Raw genomic sequence first — 18277 nt, 5'->3', positions numbered from 1 at the left:
GCTGCTGCATGTTGAAGGCTGTGGACTCTTCTGAACTAGAAGCATATTACAGCCTGTGACTGCAGAAGGCTGAAAATGCCAATTGTCCTATCTGGAGGTTTCTATTGCTGACAACTCTGGTAGTGTACTTCTATTCTGTTGAATTTTTCTGACAGAAGAGGGATGACCTCAGCATCACATACAGATTTGTGCTTTCGCGATGTTTTTAATAGCTGCTTTAAATCAAAATAGAAAAAAAAAAACACCCAGCAATGAAATAGGTTATTATGTAAAGATGCAGAAGGCTCTATGGAGGTCATGTAGAAAGGTTTGTTAAGGGGTTTGAGCAGCTCTGTTGTACTGGACTCCTGTGTAAGAGCATAAAGGGGCCATGGAAACCCTTGTCAGTTCTGCTAATCCTGCACTGTCCCAGAACCTTGCACAGTACAGTGTTGTAGGTGCAGTAGTGTTGCCAGATTTCCAGCTGCTGAAAACAGAATGGTTAGAGGGTGAATGATTGTCCTGAAGAATGGCAGAGGTGTGTAGCTGTGGGACAAGGGTTGACTTGCTCTCTGTGCTCCTTATAAATGCCAGTTTTAAATAGATGTTACTGTGAATTTTCATGAGAAAGCAGACATTGGGAATTTAATATAGAAGATCCTACTTCAGATCTGAATGAGATTACGCACTCAGCATGGATATCCAGGCTTCATTTGCAAAGTAATTGTTAATATAACCGTGACTTAAGATAGTCTAGATGAACTCTTTCATCTTGTATTTATGAAAGCATAGTTCTAAGCTTGTCTGCGTACTGAAGAGAGGCTTCAAGGAGATAATACTACTGCAATCATGGTATCATCTTAAAAGAGAAAAATTGATAGAAAGATTAATCAATGTGTGAAAAGGCGTAAATTTTAATGTCCCTGTCCGCCTGTTGCTTAACAGTGAAACCAAGCTGTTTCTAAAACAAAAAGGCTTTTTCCAAATAGATATTTTTTCCACCAAGTATTTATATGGCTGAGGAGGCTGACTGAGAAAGTGCCAGATGACATAATCTGCAGTCTCGGCAGCACCATAGAGCACAGTAAGAGACAGGCAGGCAGGAAGCAACTAGAGGTGCTTTATGCAAGGTTGCTGGATTTGCAAAATTCTGAGGATTGTAAACTTGTAATCTTGAGGCTGTTTTTAACTGTGTATGCTTTGTCGTAGCGTAAGGATAGAAGGCTGAACTGAGGAAAACACAGAGGAGCCTTTCTGATGCTGGATTTCCAGTGAATACTATCACACCTTCATGGTGAGGCCAATAGAATGAAATTTAAGACCAAGTGCCAGGTCCTGCACTTTAATCACAACCATCCCATACGATGCTGCAGGCTTGGGGCAGAATGGCTGGAAAGCTACATGGAGGAAAAGGACTTGGGGGTGTTGGTCAACTCCTGGCTGAACATGAGCCAGCAATGTGCCCGGGTGGCCAAGAAGGCCAATGGCATTGTGGCTTGTATCAAATGGTGTTGCCAGCAGGCTCAGGGAGGTGGTCATCCCTCTGTACTCAGCCCTGGTGAGGCTGCAACTGGAGTACTGTGTTCTGTTTTGGGCTCCTCACTATAAGAAAGACTTCAAGGCCTAGGAGAATTTCCAGAGATGGGCAACGAAGCTGGTGAAGGGAGGCTGTGGCAAGGTGGTGCGTGGCCTCTTTTCCCAGGTAACAGTGATAGGGCTAGAGGAAGGGGCTCCAGTTGCACCAGGGGAGATTCAGATTGGATGTTAGGAAGAATGTATTCTCAAAAAGAGTGGTCAGCTTTGAAACAGGCTGCACAGGGGATTGTTGTAGTCACTGTCCTTGAAGGTGTTAAAGGGTAGATGTCATACTTAGGAGCATGACCTAGTAGGCAGTGTTGGTGGTAGGTAGATGGTTGGACTGGACGATCCTAAGAGGTCTTCTCCAACCTTAATGATTCTATGATTTTTTTTGTGAAAAAAGAGGGAGTCGTGATAGTGTCTTCTGAGGCGATGCTGACCTTCACTGTTGAGGATTTAAAGAACCTTTTGGAATCGAGGCCTGTGTGCTCAGAACATGGCAAGATCAAGGTCTTAGGAAGCATCATTAGTATCTTCCAAGAACTGCCGATGTAGTATGCGTCTTTCTTTCACACAAGCTGAAGAAATTCCTCCTGCCTTTTATTCTTTTACTGTATGGAGTCTGGTACAAAATACCTTTTTCTGGTGCCTCAGCCACTTCCATGGTTGATATACTCTGTCCAGTTGACTCATCACTGTGTATGTTTTCTCGACTTCTAATTAAAATCTGTTCTATTCTAATATTAGACCAACGTTCCTTGTTATATCACCCTTCATTCTTAAGTAATTCATCCTGCAGCCTCCTTACTCTGTATGACTAATGTCTTTCTCAAATATTCTTAGAACATTTTAAAATACCATCTATATTATAAGCAGCACAGTAGCAATACCTCTCATTACAGTTGCTTAACACTTTCTGTCATAACTCAATGCTTTCTTTCGCTTAGGATTTTGAGAAGACTTTAACCTTGGCTGGAATTTTCCATGCATTGGTGTTTGCCTCAGCCTGAAATTTCCACTTGTGACTGAAATTTTTTTGTTGGTCTGTTAGCTAAAAATGTAATTGGCATTTTGTAGAGGAGGCACTTCTAAATCAGCTTCTATTAGGTTCTCTCACGGAAAAGATATTTTGGGATTTGTGAGAACTAAAGGAAGAGTTGGCTTTTTGGGCCAACTTTTAATCTCTTCTTAAAACAAACAAAAAAATCACCTGGTTTAAAATTTAAGGTTGATATTCTCTGTGTTTGCCTACCAATAACCACCTGAAACTTGTTTCCCTTAGTTGCAAAATGGAAAAAAGTGAAATTAGTTATTTCTGCTTGTGAACAGTGAGACTGCTAAAGGCTGTTTGGTGTTGAATGTGTAAGTATTTCTGTGCTGCTTTTCCAGTTAAAGAGAACAGAATCTGGGCATTGGAGGTGTTCTGCTGTAGCTAAGCCCTACTACTGTCTGTTTTCAATCCTTCTGATATACTCATGTTCTTTATTTCCACCAAATTTGCTGGAATAATTTGCAGTAATAATAACGAACACACTTCAAAGCCACTGTAAGGTTGTGGAGGAGTAAAATCATGAGCATCGTACTGTTTCCAGGCCTGTTATTTATATTTCAACTTATTTGAAAGTTTAATGTAGTGCCTCAAAAATTGATCAAATAATAGAATTGCAGTAAACCTGAAGGGCACCGACACGTAAATAATAGTAGAAGGAAAAAAAAAACCAAAACCAAACATAGAGCATGTAGAGATGGTGGGTAAAGGAGCTTTTTCTAGTCTTCATTGCTGATAAAAACATAATAAACAGCTGATGGCAGCTGTAGTTAGACAGATCTATCGACTGGTCAGCTACAGGGCAGGAAAATAATTCTCTCGATGAGTAACTGGTCAGATGTATCTTGGAATTCTAGTTTGCCTTCATCCAAATCCATGAACACTAGCAGTAGGCATGAATTTAGACAAGGCAGTGCTCTGATGTGAGCATGCCCAGGATCCATACTGTTACTTGAGCGGTTGGGGCTTCTCTGAGTGTCTGGGTCCAGATGGAACACACGATTTGCATTTGGGGAAAAAAGTCAGACTGGAGAGGACTCTTTCCTGTGTCCGAGGCAGTGCTGCCATTGGTCTGGGAGAATCTGGATGTGTCATCACATATCCTGCTCACCTTTCTGGAGGCCTTGTGGGTTGCTGACGTCTGTCTCTCTTGCACTTGACGTGTTCGGCTTCTGAGGGTTGAAATGCTTTAAGTTGAATTACAGGTCAATGCAGCAGTGTCTGGGTAGGGATTGAGAGCCTGTGGCATGTTAATGATCTAACTAGATGCTACAAAAATTCTTTCTGGCTTTATCCTCCATAAAAATCAGCTTGAGTTCCTGGAGTTGATACAAAGTAGAGCAGCCTGCCTGCACATTTCTAGTCTGCTCACAGACTTCTTCATAGGTGCAGTAATCTGGTGTGATGTAAAAGCCCGAGACTCAATCTACGTTTAGGTTTGCTGCAGAACATATTGACACAGGAGCTTTCCTGCAACACTTTTGCAGCTGCAGGCGTTTTTAGCAGAGATCCATACAAACTATAAAATAAATATAGTACCCACAAAATAAGCATATACATTTTTTAAGCTACAAACTATTCCCTCCAAGTTTTAGAGCATGCTGGTGTTCTATCAATAAAATCTTCTAGTGCTTTAACCTAACAAAACAAAACCTGTGTATTAAAAGACCTTTCTTTGGTTGAAAGCAATGTGTGATTGGTTTCAGCTTCTCCCTAAGTGCTAGAGAGCCTCCAAAGGCAAAAAAATCTTTGTGCCCTTGAAAGAAAAGGACAACTAATTTTATCCCTTAATTATTTCAGGGAAGGCGTTATCAGTGAACTGAGAGAATGAATCTGAAAAACTGTTTGAAAGATCTGAGTGAAAGATACCACTACCAGCAGATTTGCAAGGAAGATGGATATTCTTCATGTACATTTCTACAAAGTCAGAGATTTCCAGTTTGAAATGCGTTACCGGCTTAAATCCCCCAAACCAGCAGTGCCTAGCTTTGTTCCCTCTGAGATGGTATAACAGCACCCAAAAAAGCCAGAGCTGTTCAGGTTTCCTGAGGTTTGTGTTAGGGCGTGTTAAGGAAACCCTCGGCTCTGTGGGATATGTCTTCACTGAAGGGCAATGGTAGAAGTGAGTGTTAGAGCTGCTTCGCTTGACTTCTCACAGATTTCACACCAGGGGTTGGAACTAGATGATCTTTGAGGACCCTTCCAACCCAAGCCACTCTGTGGTTCTATGATTTGAGGAAAATTAAAATTGTTCAGCTTGTGACTTGAGGAATCGTGTTCTCAGGAGAAGTTTGAGGCTTAGCTAAAGTACGCGTGGAATTCAGGGTCACTGCAGGCTTCCTTCTGGGCTGTGATGGGATTGCTGCTTCTAGTAAAAACCCACTTAAGAGCATATTGTTTATATTGTGTATATATAACTTTTTAAGTTGGAAGCCGTGGAAGGAGAGCTTTCACCAACTTCCTTGCAAATGCAATTATGTCATTAAGGAAAAAAGAAGCTTGCACCTAGCATGTTCTTTCAAAATAGGAATGGAAGGTAAGAAGTGTTACTTTATAAATGTTGTTTATTTTGTAGGATGGACTTTGGGGTGTCAGTCCTGCAGCAGTGCAACCCTTTGTAATGTGGGGAGAAGGATGATCTAAATGCTGCTGATTTCATTTAAAACTGTCTTGGTAAAAATGTGATTCCTGTGAGAACAAACTGTTGTATTTGCAGTGCTTAATGATGACTGTGGTGGAGTTCCTCACTAATCAGCTGCTGCCCTGAGGGCTATAACTTTGCTAGCAGGAGTTATGACAGAAGGTATCCTGACTTCTATCAGGAAAACAAACCATATGTTAAATACAGGACATAGGATGGATATTTCTATGGCAAATACTGAGAATAGAAAACAATCTTTTGTGCTTCAAAAACAGCTGTTTTGTGTGTGCTTCTGTGAAGCTAAAAAACAGCATCCTTTATACAAACAAATTGTGTGTGTTGCATGCAGTATATACAAGTTAAGCAGCTTCACTGAAGTGGTTTCATTTACAGCCCAGGCCACCACACAGCTGGCATTCTGCTGGAAAGTTAATGAAGTTGGAGAAACTGTGTGGAAGTGCAACTCAATTCATCTTCAGTTTTAATATAATTTTTCTTGTGCTCCCAGAAGCAAATAAGTTTCCACTAGGTTTTTGAAGCTTTAGATAAGATGCATTAGAAAGTGGTGTTCTAGCTTTGAATTGGTATCCAGATGTTCCAGGAACCTAGTGAATAAGTAATCTCGAAATGTGCTTTGTTTTTAGAAACCGGGAAGGTATTCACCTGGGGCAGAGCAGACTACGGACAGCTTGGAAGACATGCAGTGGTTCCTGATGGGCAGGAGACGTGCACAGCATCTGAACAATCTGTGAAGCTGTTTTGTAACATTCCTATTTCCTTGTCTTGCCTAAATGGAGCATCTCAGGTAATGAAGAAATTACCATTTTTCCAGGTTTTTCTTGGGTGCATTAAGATAATCAGAACAATTTCCTAATAGAAACCTTTCAAATGCTGCAGCACATGCCCTTGTTGCTCTTCCTGTAAGCTCAGAACTTAATGATTCAATTACTTCAAATTTCATAAAAGGCTTTTGCATTAAGAAGCTGATTTTCTCTTGTTTGAACCAGATGCCAAGTTCTTTCACATATAAATGCATACTGGAGATAGCTGCAGCTTTGATGAAGTCTCACAGCTGGGGTGGGACCTTGCCCAGGTGTGGCGCTACTTCTTGCTGAAGCCCTCTGTAACAATTTAGCCAATGGCTGTTCTCTAGCTGATAAATCATATTGCAGCTTCTGTCTCAGGTTGACTAAGCAAGTATGAAGATTTCTCTGCTTCCTAACATCCTTGAGCTGTATTGGAGGGTTTTTTTGTATGACTGAGAAAATCACAGACGCAAAGATGGTGGGAAAGTGAATGTTGCATAGGAACTCAAAAGTTGTTTGCAACCCATACTGCCTGCAAACTGTATTCTTGGCTTGTTAGTGTCTGAGAAGCAGCATGTGGCAGTTGGCCTGCTGGATGGCAATGTGCAGGTCCCTGTGGCAGTCAGAATGCAAGGAATAAGTACAGGTTGAGGTCTTCAGCTGCAGTGCATGCACTGCTGCTCTGCCTTCAGGTTGTGTCTTGCAGCAGGACTTCAGCTAGCAGAGTCAGCCTCAGCCCTTTCCTGTCATCAGCGTTCAGCAGATGTGTGCACTTGGATGAGAAGTGGAACCTTAGAGCATAGGATATGCGTTGACAAATAATTTGTGTGGTTGATGTTGACTCCGCTGAGTCTCAAGCAGCAGTCTAACTTATTTTGAGAATGGCATCCTTGCCTTTATTGTTGGATAGCTATAGGAACACCACTGTTAAACCTGTTTTGTGCTGCTTTTCATTTGAGCTTTGGGCAATGCCTGAAGTAGTTCTCTTGTCCCTTGTACAATACAAAGCCATGGCAGCTGTAGTTTTTGCCAGGGGAACTTAAGCTTGGCAGGACGAGTGATCCATGAAGGTGAAGGAAGGAGATGCAATCAGAAACATTCTTTGAAAAGAAAGAGTAAAAACAACATCTCATCTTCATTCTGCTGCCCTCAGCTCTGTTCCTCCTTGTACACCTGTGAGAGACTTGATTTGAGTGATTAGCAATGGCAGTGTTCTGGGGCAGGCATCATTCTTTGCAGAGCTAACAGCATGAAGATGATTTAAGAAGAGTGTGATCAAGAGCTAGCATCATTTGTACGCTGAGAGGATCTGCATTGATGGGAAAAGGAACAAACAGATAAGAGCCTAAATCACTTCACTTCAAGGTTACAAAATAATGCCAGAGTTAGAATTTATACCTACAACTGTGTTAAGTTGCAGTGTTTATACTATGTAGTGTGTGAGCTGGTGTTGTTTTGTTTTTTTTTTTTTGCACACAAACTATCCTTTCTTCCATTTGTCATCATATAGAGATGAGGTTTGATTTGAGTTAAAATGGACACAGAGAGGATGAATTCTTTTCCATGCTTACTGTGAATTATCAACTCCAACATGCACTTTGTTAAAGAGGACCAATTTAATAGCTGACACTTACAACTAATGATTTTTAATGATTGAATAAAAATTTTGAACTGTGTTTTAGTCCATTGATTCCCTTTGAACTTGTGTTAATACTGCTAAAGCCAAAGTGGAGAAAGTGATGTAGAAATTAGAGGAGAGTATAAAAGGCACACTAGTTTAAGTCTACTGTGCTGTCCTTGAGATAACCTGTGCTGTGACTTGTCTTCATACCCTCACCAAGGACTGGGGAGTCTCTCTTCTTTGTGCTGAAATGAGTATAGTCTCTGTATCTGCAGTTTGTCTACCTTTCCAAAATTGAATTTTGAAGTGTTGTGGAAGACTGTTTTCACTGAGTTTGACTTCATCTCACAAATTCGTTTGGAAACATTGACCTTGGAAATACAAGTGGATTTTTTTGTTTGTTTTTCATCCAAAACAATGGAAGAACAAAAGCCTGCACTTAAGATGATTATCTGCTAATCAGCTTTAAGTGTGCATGAACATCAGGCTCCTGTAGTCTCCTGCCTTTAACTTCCTGAAATAAGAGTCTGCGGGCCGATTTATTGTTTTTCTCTTAGTGCTTTTGTGCAAAACCTCCATGGAATAGGATGAGACAGGAGAAGGAACTTGGGGCTGTAGCAGAATCAGTTGTGTGAGACATTATGCATGCAGTGCTCTTATGTTGTGGGGCGTCCTTGATTGGACCTCTTCAGAACATCTGACTCATCTGCTGCCTGATGTGCATTCACAGCCACTGCTCTTCAGATGAAAGGAGAATTAAATACGAATGGCCTGAAATATGATGAGCCTCTGTATTTAGCAAATGCTACAAAGACCTGGCTTAATGTTTCCTCCTTGTCAAAATGCTTTTCCAGGCCAATTTGATATTTTTGGTTTTAATAGCTATCATTTTACTGTTTGGGGTATGTTCAGCATGTCATTCACGTTGCAGCAAGCATTTGCTGCAGCAGTAAACAAATGAGAAGAAATCATCCTGCAGTGCTGAACATTTCTCACTAAATTGGATGGAAGGGAAGTCTATGGTCATTTTGGATATGCAGCACGGTTCATATGCAGCCGCGCTCTCATTATACCCTTTCTGTAATTAAAGAAAGCTGTGCTAGATTACAGCTGAGGACTGAGATCTCCAGTTTCAGTTAGGAAACTAGAAAAACTTGTATCGCTGTCATTTTTGGATACCTGAGTTCTTGGACTTAATTCCCTTCTCGGTTTCACAGCCACCAAGCCTGACTCTTGGCAGTGATGACTGAAGGGGGGCCAGTTGTGTCAGGGAACAAAAATAAGCCATTGGTGTGTGGCAGCCTGTACCTGCCTTGCTTCTGCTGACCCTGCTGTGGTTTTGTGGTGAAAATTGCTTAAAAAAAATCTAGTCAGTGTTAAGACAAAGCCTGTGTAAGCAACAGCTCTGGAAGGGGGCTGTCCTAAATGCAGAAATCCTCTTCTGCCTTGCTAGAGTTCTTTCAGTAGCTGCCTTGTCCATCTATGGGAAGCCTAAGCGGAAAGGCTGCAGTGTAAAGATTATCTTAGTATGAGCTAAGTCAGGTCTGACCTAGGGTATGGATGTTTTCCAAATCTATGTGAAATTATGGTTTGAGGCAAGAGGTTGGTGGAAAATGCCCTAAAGCATGCAGTTTTTCATTCTCAATTTGTCATTAAAACTGTTACAGAGAAGGGATTAACAAATCAATGCAGGCTCAAACGAGAGAAAATCAATAAGAAACTGTAGTGAACTGGAACAAAGCTATCAATTTGCAGCATTCTCTGCAAAGAAATCTCATCAGTATCTTCTTTTAAGAATGGAAAAATAATGTTAAAATGATTATTGGGGGTTAGATGAGTTCTGGTTTATCCGCCTGACCCTAGAACTTCAGGTCAAAAACCTTCTGGGTGTAAATAGTAATATTTCTTTTGTCTGTTGCATTGATGAATTGCTGGTTGGTTCTGTAACAGAGGAATCTTTTCATAAAAACAGCAACAAAAACCAGCCTATTCAGAGAGTATTACTCTTAGAAGTTGGTTGGAGTGCTCTCTTTGTTTACTCTTTTGTGTTAGTAGAAGTGATTTCACTAGTTCTTTTATTCTGCCTTGTTTTCTTAAAAAGAAATCCCGCAAAATAAAAGCCAACAACAACAACAACCAAAAACCAGGTGTTACTTCATAAAAGTTTCTCTTTGCTGGATTGTATGTATTACATAGCTGAAAAGAAATGGACAGGGTAGTGCTGGGCTGCTGGGTGGTGTGCAACAAATGGCTGAGGTGAGGGGGGTCCTGGTGGCTGCGACACTGCTTGTTCCTCTGCGTGTTCCTCGGGGCTTTGCCATGTCACTTGTCACTGTGGGGCCATAACCTCACTGAGCCAATGCTGTTCTGGCCAGCCTGCAGGCTGTTTCTCCTTGCTTTTAATTTCAGGATTTGAGATTTGATTTGAACTCAGGTCACACTAGTGATGGCTTTGCTTTTCATTTGTCTGATGTTTGCAGCTTTTGCTTATCGTTGCGGCATTGAAGCTGTGAGCCCTGCTGGTCTTGCTGGCCTTTGTGCTTATTCTGTAAGCTGCTGTAATGCTATTGCTTAAAGGAGGGTTCAGAAGAGGGAGAAGCTCGTGTTTCTTCTGTAATGCTTACAGCTGTTGCTATGCCATGTCAGTACCTTGGCACGCAGTAGGTTTCAAACACCAAATTCACTAGGCAGCCTGCTAAATGGCAGGTGTCTGTCTGTTCTCTCACCTGGTACTTCATCTCCTGTGCCTCACTTCTAGTTGAAATTGAAGTCATCCAATGCAGGAGCGATATCTGAACTCGGTGCTTGCTTTTAGAGTCTAACATAGCCCATGTCTCTGCCCCAGCAATCAACCAGTGCAGCTTGTTTGTGAGAGGAGGGAGAAGTGAAAGCAAAAATTATGCCTCTAATCTCGTGAGGAAAGAAGTGGTAATGTGTCTCCTGCTTTAAACCGTGGTGAAGGGTTTGTTTTTGGTCTCCTGGCAGCTGATTGCAGAGGTGTCACTAAATTCAGAGGCTATGGCATGTAATCAGATAGCAGCAAAGAGTGCTAAGACCTGTGCTCCTGTTGCTGATGCCTTGGAGGATAGTCTGTCGCAGAAGAAGCAAATAAAAACTCTAATGAGAAACTTTTGTTTTATTATACAGGAGAAAAAGGTGATAGTTCCTTAGTGGTATGTATCTGATAATGCCACCTCCAGTGTTTTATCACTCCAGCTCCAAATCCCATCTGTCCTTCTGTCTCCAGGTGTATAGCTAATAGAACTGATCCCTTCTTGGCAACAACTGTATAGGGAGCCTGTGAGGAGTTCTTAAAATGCGTTTGTTTACCAGAATATTTGCCACAGTGTTTGTGTTCTTTAGTGTTAGATGGACAAGCATTAGCGTGCCAGCTCCTACTTACAGTTACTTCAGTGGAAATCCTTTTTCTCCGTCTTATTTAAGCTGTCCAAGGTTTACCTGCAGCTTCTACTGTCAGTTCCTTTCACGCTTTGGAAGTGTGAAGTCACTCAAAACCTTGAAAACCTGAAACCTTGGTTTATTTCTATAGGAAGGGAAAAAAGAACAAGCTGGGCTCTGCTGGACCTTGATGGAGATTGAGGGAGAAGGACTGAAAGCCATCTAACAAACTTTGTCTAACAGATTTAAGCCACTTTAAGTCAGAACTATTTGATTGGTTGCTGTAACAAGATATATTGCGAGTGTACATAAGGATGCGATTCCTTTATTGCTTCTGTGTGTGCCACAATGAATGCTTATAACTTTGCTTTTTGTACGGGTGAAAGCATGGGATATATTTTTAATTCTTGAGTCCTTTGCCCTTCATGTCTTTCCTGTTCACTCTCCTATTTCAATTTCTTGTGGCACTTCTATTTTCTTCTCTGTGTGGAAGAAAATCCTTTTTATTCAGTAGTTTCAGGAAAGGGCTTTCTGATTTAAACCCACAAAAGTAAATTCCAGAAATAATGAACAGTGAATTGATCTTTTTTTTTTTTTTCCACCCTGCCTTTTTTCTTAGCTATTGCCCAATTTTTATGACTTAACCACTACAAAGAACTGATGAAGGCATCTCTGTTTTTTTAAAGATGCATTACTCATTGTGGTAATGGATTTAAAATGGAAAAATGGAGTACCCTTTCTTAGAGCAAGTATATGAAACTTAGATGATAATTGGGTTAATGTTATCAAAAAACAAACACGCAACCCTTTTCCAAACGCATCCTTCATGACTTCTGGGAGTAGTGAAGAGAACTTTTCACTGTTTTCAGAGCAAATAAGAACAGAAAGTGAATAGAAAGCATTACAAGGCTTTTAATTATCATAGATGTTTCAGTTTTTGGTTAAATGTATTTCTTCCTTGCCATGAAACCAATGTTGGTTGGTAGGTGGCTCTTCCTCCGGGGCATGTCACTGCAGTGGCTTTCTGTTCTGCTCACTGGATTGCACTGCTGAGGCTGACAGCTGCTGCAGCAGCAGAAGTTCCTCACCTGTCTGCATATGATCCTGCTGAGCTACATCTACTGCTCTCTGTGGCACTGCATGAACCCTGCTGTTGTCCCTTCCTCAGGGGGAAGAAATAGTGTTGGTGTGGTAAGGTCACCAGTTCAGACATTTGACCAATGTCTTCTCACAACTTACTGAAAGCTGTGAGAAATGTAAGTGGAATGAATGTGTTTGCTGGAGACGAGTGCCGCCTTCTCAATTTGACATCTTCCACTGTTGTCAAATATGTTAAATTTCTACAAAATCCATTTCTTAAAAATCTGGTCCAATTTGCAGTTCATTGTACATCCACAACTAGTGAAGACGTTTTGGGTCCTGACCTAGTCAGTGTTAGACTTCTGCACCTTAAATTTATGGAGTAAAAGTGTTTCTGAACTTGTCTGGGAGGCATTACAGTAATTTCCGTCTGCTGGGTTTCGTGCACTGAATCATCGGTAGCCGGTGATAAGAAACAGCCTGCCTTAGTACAATATATCATATGTAAGGGATTCTGCTGTGGATTTATGAGACAAATCTGTGTTTCTCAGATCTTGTAGTTAAAGGAATTGGCAAAAGGCCATTTTTTCACCTGGAGTGGTCTGTGTTGATTGCTATGAAGAACTGGTTCTTCATGTCTTAAGAACTCTTAAGAACTCTTTTGATCCTGCCCTTTGCTTCATGTTCCTGAGTGGGTTGTTGGACTAAGAGAACATTCATTAAAATAATTCTTATTTCCTGCAGTAATATGGGGATGCAGGAGCTGAAGTCTTACTTATGATCTGATTTTGAGCTAGTAGTTGTCAACTTGTCTTTGGAAAAGTCAAACTTTGTTGTATTTGAACAGATTATTTTGAAACCGCATGCCAGTTTCTTAAGAGCGTGAAGATTGATTTCTGCTTCTAAGTGAATCTGATGTTTTCATTGGGAATGCAAATCATGTGGGTTGTGGTGGGAGGGGATGTTCTTAAGTCTTCATGAAAGAAAAATTCACAATCTCTTTTTTTGTGGTTTCGTGACATCTGTTGTGTTTTTTATTCTTAATTCTGTTTTGAAAGGACACAAAATCTTAGGCTTATTGTATCATGGGGAAATAGAAGAAACCTTAAACAAGGAAATGGTGATCTGTGATGACCGTCACTTTTTAAGTTTTGTTGTGCATCTCTAAGAGCCTTTCCAATTTCATACTGCTTATTCTATGCAGTATTTGTTTCTGGGATCTCTGCTACACAAAACCGATGTTAATAAAAATGTAGGGATGTGCAGAATTGTACTTACGTGGTTAGGTGTAAATAGAAACATGAAATGGGATGTGGTACGAGTTCCATGTCTTTTAATCTTTCAGACAGTGAGACTGCGTCAGCTTTCTCTTTGAATCCTTTGGCTCAGAGAGGAACAGCTTGCCTTCTCTTCTTTTGTTATTTCTGGGCTGAGCGCTCAATTGTGATAGTTTGAGAAAACAGGACCAAGTTCTGAAAACCTTTAATTCACATTAGATAGATGTGATTTGTTGTGATGCACTTGTATGTTTATACACTCACTAAGAGAAACAACTCAAGCTTGGATCCGTCTGTCTTTCTTGCTTATTTTCTTCTGTATTCAGTGCTGTATGTTGGCTGATGTTCAGGGAGAAAATGATTCAGAAACATTAAAACAATTGGAATGTTATCGTTAACTTCCTATTACGTTTGAGCTAAAAAATGAATCTGTGAATCCCAGATTGGATCTTCAATCAGACTATTTTAATGCCATTCAGTTATTTTTAATTAAATTCCTAGTAAGGCAGATGTCAGAAGTAGTAAAAACACAAGTGTGTAGTTAAATGCAATTTAGTTGAAGTATAGTTGAAGAGGAATACTTTGATTTTAGAGAAGCGGTGTAAGAAAACCCACGGTTGTGTTCCATTTGTCTGAGTCGTGCCTCCCAACAATTCAGGTAATTTGCTTTCACTCGTAATTGATGTAGCAAAGATCTCTGGTGCAGGACCGCAGTCATTACACGGGACTTAGCTGATGCTTCCTGTGAGATATTTTGTTCCTGAGCGCTTTCCCCTGTGCCTTTCTCTTGCTCTCTTGCCCAGGAGAGTTGTAGTTCCTGTTCAGACCTACTGAGAGCCATCTGGTGCAGCACCTGAACAAGCCTGGCACACAGCTCCCATTTGTCATAGTGCTGGGCCCAGCACCTGGGAGAGATGGGCTGCAGACACAGCTGTTTTGTGTTTGCAAAAATATGTTTGGTCGTAAACCTTTTCATACTTCAGTGCATTATTTTGGAAAAAGTTTTGGGAAAAGCAGAACTAAAACTGCAGATAAACAGGGATGCTTGGCGCTTCGAAATTAGCAGGGCCACGTTTTCCATACTCTGTGCATCCTCCTTCCTTCGCACTGTTTTTGACAAGAGAAGAAACTCATTCTGCAGAAACCCAAAGGTGTACTTTTTCCTTTTTCCTCACTCATCTATTTTTCAGCCAAGGGCAGTACCTCAAGGTGAGTTGCAGTGGGGCTTAGTTTGCCCTGGATCAGCGTCAGACTTTTCAGCTGTTTCAGAGCAGACCCGCCTGGTCTTTAAATAATCTTTTCCTTCCTCTGGCAATGTAGCAGCACGTTTCCCCTGCTCCCCACAGACAGATCACTGAAATGAATAGAAGGCTTAAGGTGGTCAATAATTGTATTCTACAGCTCTGCTATGTGTAGAAAAATCCGAAAAATCCCTGAATGCTTCTCTCCTGTCTTTGTAAGTGACTTCAAGCCTTGCATTGCTGGATGGAGGCAAGCGAAGATTTTTAGACCAGCACCTTGAGCACATTGCCAGTGATAGCAGGGCAAACTGCCTGAGCCTGGAAGAGCAGGAGGAATGCACCAGTGGTTTTAGGTGACTAAGCAAAACTCTTTTATTAGCCAAGTCTGCAGTTAGCCCAACTGCATCTAGAAGCTGCAGAGAACCCATACTGCTTCTCTTGTTTTGTTGCCGTGCTAAAACCTGAAAGCATTCTGTCCCTGCCTTCTGCCCCGAGTCACATCCCCATAGGTACCCATAGGTAGGAAGTGCAAAATACCTGTGTGGGTGAGCTGTCTTTGAACAGCAGCCTTGTTCAAAGCGTGCCTTAAGGAAACAGCCAACAAAAGTGAGAGAGCAAAACACAGATGGTTAGATAAGAGCAAGCCTCGGTACTTGGGTCTCTGATGGCCAGAGTAGAATAAAAGGGAAAAGAAAAAGAAAATCAGCAAGCATTCCAGTGTGTAGATAATCTTCTGTATAGAATCCTTTGGTATGTATTTGCAGACAACACAACTCTGTTGTGATCTTGACTTAGAGATCTGAAATGCTGCAGGAGTTTCTGGATCAAGTTCAGTGTTGCTGGAGGGGCACACTTTGGTCAGTGGAGGGCTTCACAACATCCAGCAGAGCTGTCATACAATCACTCAATGTCTGGTGGCTGTCATATTTCAATATGTGAGATGCATTAGGCAGTGAAGATAGTGGTCATCTGTGAGAGACTGGATACATACGTTAAGGCAAGTTGCTCTTGAATGAACTGTGATAATTTGAAAACAAATGTTTGGTTTTTTTTAATCTTGAAAACCTGAAACTTCATTTTTTGATACCAAATGCAAATAGCAAGACTGGAGACCCATTTTAGGCAATTCTTTGCTTTGAAGCCAGCTTTACAATTATGTTGTAGCTTCAAGTGTTCAGAAGTATTCTGTAAATGCTCTTGGATAACAACGTTTCTGTTGCCATTTGACAAACATCCGGTTTTACATTCACTATGCAGAGCGTGCTTGATTAGTCCAGTTGATTTCAGATGTAAGGGAAAACTGAAGGTGATTAAGCATAGCAGGTTTTGGCACAGTGCAAGTGTTTTAAAAGAATTAAACTTATAAGCAAGAATAAGTATATTGTTTTGGTCATTTAGGTACAAGTGAGTGAATTATCTAAACTTGTTTGATGAAAGAGTTGGTGAGAGAAGTGAAAGTTTGTTGCCAAGTCCTTTCTGATTTTCAGCGCAACTGAAGAGCACAAGAATGAAGATGGTTTAAAATGTGCTGCCATATTGCTGTGCCCGTCTTGTTACAGCTCACATTTCATGAGGTATAGTGCAGATTATTAGTTGATGTTCAAGCTGACATGAAATTTTCTGTATTGGATTTGAAAAATCTTCTGGAGTTGGTCCAGGGAGTTATGCATTCCAGTTAACGACTAGAAATGAAATTATGTCTAAATGACTTTCTGTGATATCTAAGTCACTGGAATGTATGTTATCATAGTGACTGAAAAATTATTTAATCATTTCAGAGAGCTTTATTTCAGTTAATGCAGGCCTCTTTTTCATTCTAATACTGATTTGGTCTCTGATCTATTGGATTCAGTAAGTATCTGAAATTTGAATTTTCTATGACCTATGTCATGTTAATGTGTCCTTAACACTTGGAAAGTGTAATTTATTCTTGTGAAGATTTGTGCAGTAATAGTAAGTAAATCCTTGGAGAAAAGTGAACTTTATCAGCAATGTTGTGAACCTGAATCAGTATATTTTAATGTTGCTGAAGCTTCTCTGTGTTCTACTTTAACTCTGTTTGCTAAAATTTACTGAAGTTTGCCATTCAGGTGGGAAACTTCGAGGCCTGCTCTGTATTTTGAATTGACTTTTCCTTGGATAATAACTGAAACCAGCCCACTCATCTTTAAACTGTGGGAAGCTTACTCTGCTGTTGGATAGTATTGGTGGTCTTGGAAATACAAGTTGTTCTGAGTAAGTATTTAGCCTTTTTTTTTTTTAAACATTTTCTTCAACCGGGAACTAATTAGTGAAAGTCTCACAAGTAAGATTTATTCAGCAAGGAGAAGAGAAGATTTCTGGGGCATGCAGTAGTTGCCTGCCAGCGCATATGAGGATGTTCTTCAAGAAGCAGAGTCAGTTGAGAGGCAGAGAAACAGAGGTACAATCTGGAACAAAAGCCTGTACTCAATGCAAGGAAAACCTTTTTCACCACAAGGATGATCATGCAGTGGTGCCCAGGGACGTTGTACTGTTTTCATTCTTAGAGATTTACAAGACCAACCTGGACCAAGCCCAGACAGTGTGGTCAGACCTAATAACTGACTTGCCTGTGAGGAAATTGGATTAGAAACCTCCTGAGGTCCCGTCAAACCTGAATTATCCTGTTATCTATCCTCAAAGTTGTTTGTACACATGTTCAAAATTCAGAAATATGAAGCTTCTGTCCCATGCTGTAAGATAGCAAGCTGTCAGAGAAATGGTTTTTCATATTATTTAAATGCATAGGGCATTGCTCAGATAAGTTCAGGTTGCAGAAGCGATGCTTCTTACTGGGAAGGCAACCAAGGAGAGAAGGGGAAGTTAAAGAAATCAGGCTGTTGTGTTTTTTTTTTTCCTCCTGTCAGCTATAATACACATATTGGGTGCAGGAAAACGCATAGAAAAATTATGTAAGCAGTTCAGAGCTCTCAATGTGCCCCTTTGGATAAAATAAGGTATTCATATTACTCAGTGATAGGGTAGAAGCTGGCATTTGTTATACTGGCTCGTGGAGATGGAGGCTGTAACTGAAATAGCAGCTTGGAAAAAAAAAAAAAGCTTCATGGTTCAGTGGGTCTTCGTTGTTATTTTGTTTTAACCCAGCAGCTCTAACATTAGCTGTCCTCTTTGTTCTTACTCTTTTTATTGTCCAAAGTCTGCAAAGCAGAAAACGTGTCAAGGAGCTGTGTTAAACTATCTGTACGTTCACGGAAAGTCAGAGCCCTCGATGGGGATGCTTGAAATGATCGTTTGCTTTTCAGAGTTTGTTCTGCCGTTTCTCTAGTTGCATGCTCTTCTTCAGCATAAATTACTCTTTGGTTGTATCAAATTAAGCATCTCTAGCTTACGCTGACAGATTTGATCTCATTGTGTAAGATTTTTTTTTGTGTGTGTCTATGCCCTTCTCATAGTCCCTGTTTTGAGTATTAATAGGTGCCCAGTCTGAATGATGGATACACTATTGAAATTAGTTGACTAAAAGCACAGCCTCTGCTCTTCAGAAAATTAAAAAGCCTGATGTCTGCAAGGTTGTGTTCTTCTACAAGGGTAAACAGGAAGCCGAAAGGAGACCGCATTGTTCAGA

The 18277-nt window shown here is 40.7% G+C and overlaps 1 protein-coding gene across 1 annotated transcript in view; it reads left to right on the top strand.

Moving 5' to 3' along the window:
- Nucleotides 1–18277, top strand: part of SERGEF (secretion regulating guanine nucleotide exchange factor) — a gene marked incomplete at both ends in the record, with an annotated part of 126909 nt that overhangs the window by 27335 nt on the left and 81297 nt on the right. Inside the window, one exon of the mRNA XM_079536889.1 lies at nucleotides 5891–6051. Within this exon, the coding sequence (XP_079393015.1) occupies nucleotides 5891–6051 (161 nt within the window). The remainder of the gene's footprint in view (nucleotides 1–5890; nucleotides 6052–18277) is intronic.

This window comes from Tetrao urogallus (genome assembly GCF_951394365.1).
Source record: "Tetrao urogallus genome assembly, chromosome: 6".
In the NCBI taxonomy this organism is placed as follows: domain Eukaryota; kingdom Metazoa; phylum Chordata; class Aves; order Galliformes; family Phasianidae; genus Tetrao; species Tetrao urogallus.
Note: the sequence above shows the minus strand (reverse complement) of the source record. Positions and strands in the feature narration are given on the sequence as shown.